Consider the following 9,230-nt stretch of genomic DNA (forward strand, 5'->3'; position numbering starts at 1 on the left):
CCGCACGAGGGCCCGCGCCGGCGCAGTCTTGCTCGACGCTCGTCACACTTCCTCTTCTGCTGCTCCTGGGTAGCCGCGGGGCACGCTGGGAAAGAGAGTCCTCGCGTTGGCCCCGCCTCCAGGAGAGGGCGCGCAGGCCAAGCCACGTGCGTGCGTGCTCGTGTGCGGCGGCGCGCGCAGGCGCAGTTGCAGCTTCCTCTAAATCCGCTGGCGATTCCCGTGCGCGCGAGTTGACCGCTGTGGATAAAGCTCTGACTCGCGGTCCTCTGGCGGTACACGGCGTCTGCCGCGCTCTCGTCCTGGGCCATGGATCCTCTTCATGTCCCTGTTTCGCAGAAGAGGGTACTGAGTGACACAGAGGCTGAGTCACTTGCCCAAGATCACTTATGGGTCTGATTGGGATTAAATCAAAAGCCGAATTCGACAATTGTGAAAAAATAGTATCCACCCCGCGAGATAGTACTTTAGTTCTGTGGATTGTCTACTAACGATTCTAAGAAACAGGGCGATTTTGTCCCCCTGGGGACACTTGGCAGTGAATGAAGATTCAGTTCCTTTGTCACAAATTGCAGGGAGTACTACAAACCTCAAGAGGGTGAAGACCAGAGATGCTGCTCCACACCCTACAATGCACAGGATCGCGCCACCACAGAGAACGACACCCCCCCACCTTGTCAACAGGAGGTGGAGAAACACCAGTCTACACGGACAGATGGATAGTCGATCTGTATTGATTTGTCACATGGTACTATGTGCTGCTGCCTTGTGATTTTCCCCATAGCTTTTATCCCCATTGATAACCTGGGTTCCATCGCCAGTATAGGGGTGTGGGACACCTCCTGTAGCCCCCCTTACTGCTTGCAAAACATGTTGCTCTCAGCAGGCTCTGGAGGAAGTGACTCATTGGTTCTCAGCCACAGTGAAACAGACACAGCAGAAGGGACAAGCAGTCCCAGGTGGCTGTCCACCTCCCAGGGGTTATACTGCACTGTAACATTTTGGAAGTCAAAAATTAGTTAACAGGTTTTTTGTTTGTTTGGTACCAGGGATTGAACTCAGGGGCACTCAACCACTGAGCCACATCCCAGCCCTATTTTGTATGTTATTTAGAGACCGGCTCACCTCGTTTTTGCTGAGGCTGGCTTTGAACTCACTCTTCTTCTGTCTCAGCCTCCTGAGGCGCTGGGACTACAGGCCTGTGCCATCACACCTGGCTGTGAACAGTTTTGAAAGTGGCCAGGCTCTCATTGAGGGTGGGAGGTAGGTGTAGGGAAGGCTAGTTCCTGGGATTGGGCTGGGCTGGGTGTGGCTGCCAGGGTGATCAGCCACTGATGGCAGGCTGGCTTGGCCTTCCAGACTGCAGAGGCTGGACAGCTCTACATCAAGGAATCTGCCCCTCAGACACTAGCTAAGTGTGTAGACAGAGATGGCCCAGGATGCCCACAGTCCACATGTCCATCCCTCAGTGACAAGGGCAAGCAGATACAGTGCACAGGATGTGGTTGAAAGGAGGAAGCCAGGCACGAACTGCTTAAAATAGTGTATTTAAAATATAAAGAGGGCTGGGATGTAGCTCAGTGGCAAAGCATCTGCCTTGCATTCGCAAAGCCCTAGGTTCGACCCCCAGTTCCAAAAAAGACAAAAAAATAAAAAATAAAATACATAGACACCTATGAGGGATGAATAACAGCCATGTATCTGCCACTGAAATGAAAACGTTAGGTTTTTTGCCACGTTTACTTCAAGATATTTTTAAAAAATGAAGCAGAGGGCTGGGAAGTGCCAAGGGCAGCTGTGCCTTGCTGAAGGAGGCCTGGTTCAATCTCCTGGTGCAGAAGAGAAACCAGTAGAAGAGCCTGTTCCCTCCACCCAGGCATTTCCTCCCTCCCACCCAGGGCAGATACAGCAACAAAATAGGTGTTTGGACACTTCTCTGAATTTACTTTCAATGTGAGAATATGCATGCCAAAATATGCACTTCTCCCCGCCCCCTGCCTTTGGTGTTACTGGGGATTGACACCAGGGATTCCACCACTGAGCTGCAGACTAGGCCCTTTCTATTTTGGGACAATTTCACTAAGTGGCTGAGGCTGGTTTGAACTTGTGATTCTCCTGCCTCAGCCTTCCAAGTGGCTGGGATAACAGGCATGTGCCACCACACCCAGCTTGGCCCCTGGCACCCACATGCTACTTGCTGTCTCTGGATCTTATAACTAAAGATTTCCTGTGAGTCCTGCAGTGTGTAGTCTTTTGTGTCTGGCTCTCACTAAGCACAAGGTCCTCAGTGTCCATCCACATTGTAGCAAGTGTCCTTTTCATGGCTGAATAATATTCACACACACTGTGTATATCCATTCATTGGTGGATGGACGTTTGGGTTGTTTCCACCAGAAGAAAAAAACAGTAGAACAGCCTGTTCCCTCCACCCCAGGCATTTCCAGGCATTGTGAATAGTGTTGCCCTGAGCATTTCCAGCCATCAACTATAGCTAACGCCTGTTCTGACCTCTTTATTACATATGATAGCATTATATATAGTGTTAAATACTATCATATATGATTATAACTATACATAATGTTACTACATACACAGAAAGGCAAAGCAACGTAAATGTTGCCTGATAAAACAGCTATCTGGGTGTGGGACAGGGACCCTGGGACTTTGTTCTTCACTGTACGGTGGCAACCACAGCTGTGGTGTTGGCTCATTGTTAATTGTCCAGCCCAGTTAATGATGAGCTCCCAGGGAGGTGGTGTGGGCCTGCCCTGCTCATGGCTCATGGCTCATGGCTCATGGCTCATGGCTGGGACCCTGGGTGCAGCTCGGAGCCTGCACAGTAGGGTGCTTGGTGTGGTAGACAGCACTGCAGACCGCTGCAGAAACAGCAGTGGGGGTGACTGGGGTGGGACCCAGGGCCTTGTGCATCCTAGGCAAGGGCTCCACCCTGAGCCACACCCAGCTCAGATAGCAAATACTACACTGTGAACTTGGAGTTGAAAAGCACCCACAAGATGTGTAGGTGATGGTTGTGGCTGTGTGCCAATAAAATTTTACTTAAAAGCAAAGGAAGTTTAAAAAAAATCACGTAACTTCTGCCCACGAGGAAATATTCTAATTTTGATTTTGTAGTGCTCACTGTGGCAAAATACTGAAATTGGAACAATGGAGATTTTTCCCTATCATATAAAAACATCAACATGGTTCTTAGCACCACAGGAAACAAGCAGCAGGGTCTGACCTCTGGGCTGTCGCTGGTAGACTCCTTCTTCACCATGTCGCATTATTCTGGTTGAATATGTCACCTATCAGAAAATAAGCATTTTTCCTTTGTTTTGTTCTTTTAAAATTATGGCTGTATGGCTGGGATGTGGCTTAGTTGATAAAAGTATGGTTCCAGAATCACACATACACTTGTCCCCATCTCCTGTGACACCAATTTACTGTGTACACTTGGGAAGGAACTGGCCAGGAAGGTACGGTGTGCACACCTGTCATCCCAGCAACTCAGGAGGCTGAGGCAGGAGGACCACAAATTGGAGGCCAGACTTTGCAACTTAACAAAACACTGTCCTAAAATAAAAATGGGAGGGGGTGCAGCTCAGTGCATGAGAGCTCCTGGAAGCCACTTGCCATCTCTGAGTCTGGGTTTATAGGCTGTAGAGCTTGGACAAAGGCACAAACCAGGCCTCTGCGAGCAGACAGTGTCTCCATTTGCCAAGTTAGAAAAGGCGGGAGTGGTCACAGTACAGGAAAAGGCTGAAGTTTGAACTTGGCCAAGTCGCCAGCAGAATGTGCCTGCTCTTGCTGCTGCTGGACATGGAGCCCAGGTGGCCTCTTGGGCTACCACTGGGAGGTTCCCCCTCACACACCCGCCATCTTTTTTTTTTTTTTTTTTAGAGAGAGAATTTTTTAATATCTATTTTTCAGTTTTCAGTGGACACATCTTCATTATCTTTTTTTTATGTGGTGCTGAGGATGGAACCCAGCGCCCCACCCCCACCCCCTCGTGCCAGGCGAGTGCCAGCTTAATGGGAGCCTCCTGCCCTCTGCTGGCTCTGATGAGGCAAGTTGCCATGCTGGCAAGACCCTGTACAAGAGCCCAAAAGAAACTGCATTGTGCCAGTGGCCATGGGTGAGCTTGGCAGCAGATCCAGCCCCAGGTGGGGCTTCACGTGGGGACCACAGCACTGACTATACTAGTTGCAGCCTTGGGAGGGATGGTAGCCGAGGACATATTCAGTTGCATTGCTGACCACAGATACTGGCCTGTTTGCTGCTGTTCAGGAGGTCTAGCAACAGCTGATGAATGGTGGGTCTCCTCCTTCCTGTGCATTCCAGGGCTTCCCTTGGGTTGGGCGACACTTAGTATCATCTGTTTGTGCAGGACACACACAGGGGAGCAGGCTCCACCATGCCCTGTACGCAACCCCGGGGCCACTGCAACACCAGCCAAGGTGCCCATCATAGGCTGGCAGCCAGGAGTAAGAGCCCAGACAGGATGAAGGACGGGAGAACAGCACAGGGAAATGCAGCTTGGGCCCTGCCCCCTGCCTCCTGGGGGTCCTGCCCTGCCCTCATGGTCAGACCTCATTCTACCTCACCCATACTAGGTATTCATGAAGCTTTCTGTGTGCCAGGCCTGTCAGATACAGATAGCCTTTCAAATGTACAAAGGGAAGAGTATGTGCAGAGGTCAGGCAGAGGGACAGAGTGCTCCTGAGGCTGCTGAGGAGGAGGCCTAGGGCCCAGGCAGGCCTGTAGCAGAGAGGCACCCTGGAAAGTGCAGGGCAGAGGCCTGGCATGCACAGTTTCCTTGTGTGTTACTGTTACTCGGGAATGAAACAGCTCCGCCTGTGGACTGTGCAAAGGACTGAGCACTCACAGAATGCTGGGGACCCCTGAGGTGGCTCTAGGTCTGGATGGGAAACAGGAAATCATGTATCAGAGCTAGGAAGCCAACCCGGCCTGGTGTGCGGTCCAGGGAAGCAGGCAGAGGTCGAGCTGACCCTAAGGGGCTGCCCTGGACTAGGGCAAGGTCTCAGCCTCCCTAGCTGCAAGATGCCTACAGTGGGGCTGGGGATGTGGCTGCAAGATGCCTACAGGGGGGCTGGGGATGTGGCTACAGCGGTAGCGCGCTCCCCTGGCATGCGTGCGGCCCAGGTTCGATCCTCAGCACCACATACAGACAAAGATGTTGTGTCCGCCGAGAACTGAAAAATAAAAATTAAAAAAACTCTCTCTCATCTCTCTTTGATGCCTGCAGGGAGCTCCACATCCTGCAGGAGCCTGCCTGACTGCTCAGTGTGAGGGGCAGAGCTGGGATTGGGTGATGGTCCCGAATCAGAGGTCTTTGGGGGCTGAGCCCCCCATCAAGATTCTGGAGTCTCCTGTGACCCCAGCACCTCGAGGTGTGACCTAAGCTCATCAGAGGGGAGAGGGAGCTCGGCATAGTGGCAGTGGTGGCTGTGATCCTGAGCGACCCGCCTCCACCCTCCTGGCTTCCCCGTCTATATCATGGGGATACCCTGCAGAAACCCCCTGAAGCACCTTCTGAAGACTGAATAATGTCAAATACTCCAGGCATCTTGCAATAGCACCCAGAAATTTGGAAATCCCCACGGCCCTGAGAAGCGAACTGGTCCTTATGCGCGGTGGTAGAGGGGAAAAGTGAAGCACGTGAGAAGCCAGGTGGGGACCGGGGTAGGGCTGGTCCTCGGGGCGCGGGGCGGGCGGCGCCTTCCCGGGGAGGCCCAGGGGGAGGCGCGCGCGGCGGCGTTCTCGGCCCGGCCCCGCCCCGCAGGCCCCGCCCGCCCGGCGGGCGCGCCCTGGCCCAGGAGGCCCCGCCGCCTGCGGTCCCGCCGCCCGCCTCGCACTGAGCCGAGTCCGCACGGCTGCAGCATGAGCCTCCCCGCAGACAGCCCGATTTTTACGCCCGGAGAAGACTGCGGCGCTGCGTGGCGCGCGGCGCCGGCGGCCTACGACCCGGCGGACACGCACCTGCGCATCCTGGGCAAGCCGGTGATGGAGCGCTGGGAGACCCCGTACATGCACGCGCTGGCGGCCGCCGCCACCTCCAGAGGTAGCCCCCGACCGGGCGCCGGCGGGGAAACCAAGGCCCGGGCGTGCCAGCCCAAGGTCGGGTTGCCCGTGGTGCACTAGCGCCCCTGCGCGCCTCGGCTTCCTCGTGGTGGAGTGGGGCTGCTTGCTAGTGGGACGACCGAGTCAGGCAGGGGGGATGTTGCGGGAACGAGGCCAGCATCCAGTAGGCGCCCGCTAAGTAGCAGGAATTTCTCCTCTACAGGAAATGAGGTCCCTGCTCCCTGGGGCAGGACAGGGGATGGGTCCTCGGACCGCTACCCGGGGTGGAGCTTGTCTGTGATAGCTGTGGGACGTGGAGCAGGTGCCTTCTCAGGACGGGGGAGAAGCCTCGCGCTTGGCAATGGCCAAGAATAGCTCCGGAAAGCTGAGTTTAGGAGACAGCTGTCCCTTGTGGCCCTGCACTGCCTGGTGGAAGGCCGTGTGCCCCAGTCTCCCAAGACCCAAATAGAGCCCTTCAGAGGTCAAACGTGGCCTTTGGGTGCTGAGCCTCAATGCTCCCACCTGGCCAATGACCACATCCAGTGTCTCTGTGCAGAGCAGTGGAGAGGGGCTTTAACACGCGGTCCAGAAGGACTGTACCCTCTCCTCCCAGAGCATTCCAAATCCTAGGCCTCAACCCAGCTTTGCCCTTGCAAACTTCGTGGTGCAGAGGGAGGGAAGGGGACAGGAAAGTAACCAGTTAGAGAGATAAGGGCCACCAGTACAAACAGCATGGGCCTGGTCTCAAAGTCCAAGGCTCTAACCTCCCCCCAGGGGCTCTGGCCAAAAGCTTCTGTCCAAGGCCTCTTTGGCGGGCCACCCTTTCTGGACACTGGCCAGGGCCCACGCTATTGCCTCTCTGGACTGCTGTGTTCTGTCCACCCACAGCACCCCTCCCCTGTCCTTGTGGCAAATGTGATTCTCGGCCAGTGCTTGCCCTGCACCCCCTCCTTCAGGCAGCTCCCCAGAGGAACCACACGTGATGCCTGGTGTCTTTTGTCTGTCCAGGAGGCCGGGTCCTGGAGGTGGGTTTCGGCATGGCCATCGCGGCCTCAAAGGTGCAGGAGGCTCCCATCGATGAGCACTGGATCATCGAGTGCAATGATGGCGTCTTCCAGCGACTCCAGGACTGGGCCCCGCGGCAGCCACACAAGGTGCCCCTCTGCCTGCAGCCCTGGCAGCCCACTTGTGATCAAAGGCGCTCCCTAGAGGAGGCTGGGGGCCTGGGGCGGTCTCCCTTGGGAGTCCCTCCCTTCCAGCAGGTAGGGAGATTTTGGGGACTCCTTCCCTGTCTTCATTTTCCTCCCCTCTCCCAAGGTTGTCCCCTTGAAAGGCCTGTGGGAAGAGGTGGCGCCCACACTGCCAGACAGTCACTTTGACGGTGAGGGTGCCCCGGGAGCTAGGTATGGGGGTGTCATGGGGGGTGTGCTGAGCTCCAGCTCCTCTCTGGTGGCTCCTGCCCGGCCTCTGCTCATGGAGGGGTCTTCTAAGTATACCATGTGTGGCACGCACCTGGGGACAGCCTGGGTGGGCAAGGACATGAGCCTACTGGAGAGCCTGGTGTGTGACAGATACCTGAAGGTGTGCAGAGGTGGTGTCCAGTGGACATGATGCCCACCTGCAGTCCAGCCCTGACAGAGCCGTGTTGCCATGCAGGGATCCTGTATGACACCTACCCGCTGTCAGAGGAGACTTGGCACACGCACCAGTTCACCTTCATCAGGGTAGGAAGCGGTGGCGATGGGTACTCTGCGGGCTGGGCAGGGCGCCTGGCTTTCCTCCCATTCCTGACTGCTGGGGTGCTGACTGCTGGGGTGCAGCAGGCCTGTGGGGAGCCCCTGTCCAAACCCACCTCCTCCCCAGAACCACGCCTTCCGCCTGCTGAAGCCTGGAGGAGTGCTCACCTACTGTAACCTCACCTCCTGGGGGGAGCTGATGAAGGCCCAGTACTCAGACATCACCACCATGTTCCAGGTGGGGCCACGGGAGGGCATGGGTGGCGACTCTACCAGGCAGTGGCCCTGGGGACCCTGGGAGGGCTCCCCTCCTGCGGGCCTCAGGGCTGAGGTCCTGGATGGGCTTGACTGTACTGGCTGTCCATCCAGACCCCTCACTGGGTCAGCCGTCTGCCATGGCTCCCCAGTGCCCTGAGGATACAGTCCGGGCCCTATGCCCCCCCTCTGTTGCCTGTCCAGCTGTTCCTATCAGAGCCTCTGCCCACCACAGGGCCAAAAGGCAGGTCTCCTCATAAGACGTGTGTCCACAGCCCACACGTCCGTCCTTCTGCTCTGGGGTGCACTCATAAGGACATGGAGAACCACCCCAGGAGGGGCCACAGAGGGCCTTAGTGCCTTGCTGGCCCTGGGATGCTGGCTGGGGGACTGCTGGGAGGACACCCAGGGCATGTGGACAGCTGGACTACACCCACCTGGGCACACACCTGTGGCCTGAGGGGCAGTGCCAGGGCTGTGACCAACCCCCCCTCTAGGAGACACAGATGCCTGCGCTGCAGGAGGCGGGGTTCTGCAGGGAGGACATCCGCACGGAGGTGATGGCTCTGGTCCCGCCAGCCGACTGCCGCTACTACACCTTCCCGCAGATGATCATACCCCTGGTCACCAAGCACTGAGCCACCCGCCTCCAGATCTGCACACACTCAGTGCCTTTGTGGGCCACGGTCCACCTACTAGGCCTCTGTGCCCCACCTGGTGCCTCTGCTGGGCCTGATTCAGCAGTGGTCACAGCTTTCCTGACCACTGCCAGGTAACCTGCTGGGCTGAGAGTGAAATAAAGGCGGCCACTGGACCTGGCCAGTGGGCATGTGTGCAGTGGTGTGTGCAGTCCAGCTTCCCAGCAGCCCCAGGTCAGAAGCCTGCCCATGGTGGATGTCCCCTGTTCAAGGTGGCAGGAGGGGAGACCACTACTCTGATGGCAGCAGAAGGTCTTGAGGGGCTGGTTAGGGCCTCACAGGGTGGGGGGATGGCCCCTGCCCTGCCCACCCGAGTGAGCAGTGTCATCCTGAGTACTGCTCCACCATTGCAGAGCTCCCATTGTCCAGGGACTTGACCAGGACCCCACCGCCCAGGGAACAGACTGGCTCAGCTTGTTCTGGGCCCAACTGGTCACCCCAGCTGTTGGCCTTACCCACGCAG

The 9,230-nt window shown here is 56.7% G+C and overlaps 1 protein-coding gene across 1 annotated transcript; it reads left to right on the forward strand.

Moving 5' to 3' along the window:
* The first annotated feature begins 5,822 nt into the window (after positions 1-5,822).
* On the forward strand, positions 5,823-8,896 carry Gamt (guanidinoacetate N-methyltransferase). The gene is made up of 6 exons (XM_077106033.1): positions 5,823-6,079; positions 7,087-7,232; positions 7,396-7,459; positions 7,735-7,802; positions 7,942-8,052; positions 8,567-8,896. Exons 1-6 carry the CDS (start codon positions 5,899-5,901, stop codon positions 8,705-8,707), a joined length of 711 nt encoding a protein of 236 aa, XP_076962148.1. The 5' UTR covers positions 5,823-5,898; the 3' UTR covers positions 8,708-8,896.
* Positions 8,897-9,230: the final 334 nt, after the last annotated feature.

The sequence above is a fragment of the Callospermophilus lateralis genome, chromosome 1 (assembly GCF_048772815.1).
Source record: "Callospermophilus lateralis isolate mCalLat2 chromosome 1, mCalLat2.hap1, whole genome shotgun sequence".
Classification (NCBI taxonomy): domain Eukaryota; kingdom Metazoa; phylum Chordata; class Mammalia; order Rodentia; family Sciuridae; genus Callospermophilus; species Callospermophilus lateralis.

Excerpts from the sequence above, each read along its gene's own strand:
- Gamt (XM_077106033.1), top strand. The coding sequence starts at position 5,899 with ATGAGCCTCCCCGCAGACAGCCCGATTTTTACGCCCGGAGAAGACTGC. Across the intron at positions 6,080-7,086 it reads GGCCGCCGCCACCTCCAGAG|GAGGCCGGGTCCTGGAGGTG; the intron begins GTAGCCCCCGAC and ends TTGTCTGTCCAG. Across the intron at positions 7,233-7,395 it reads CCCCGCGGCAGCCACACAAG|GTTGTCCCCTTGAAAGGCCT; the intron begins GTGCCCCTCTGC and ends CCCTCTCCCAAG.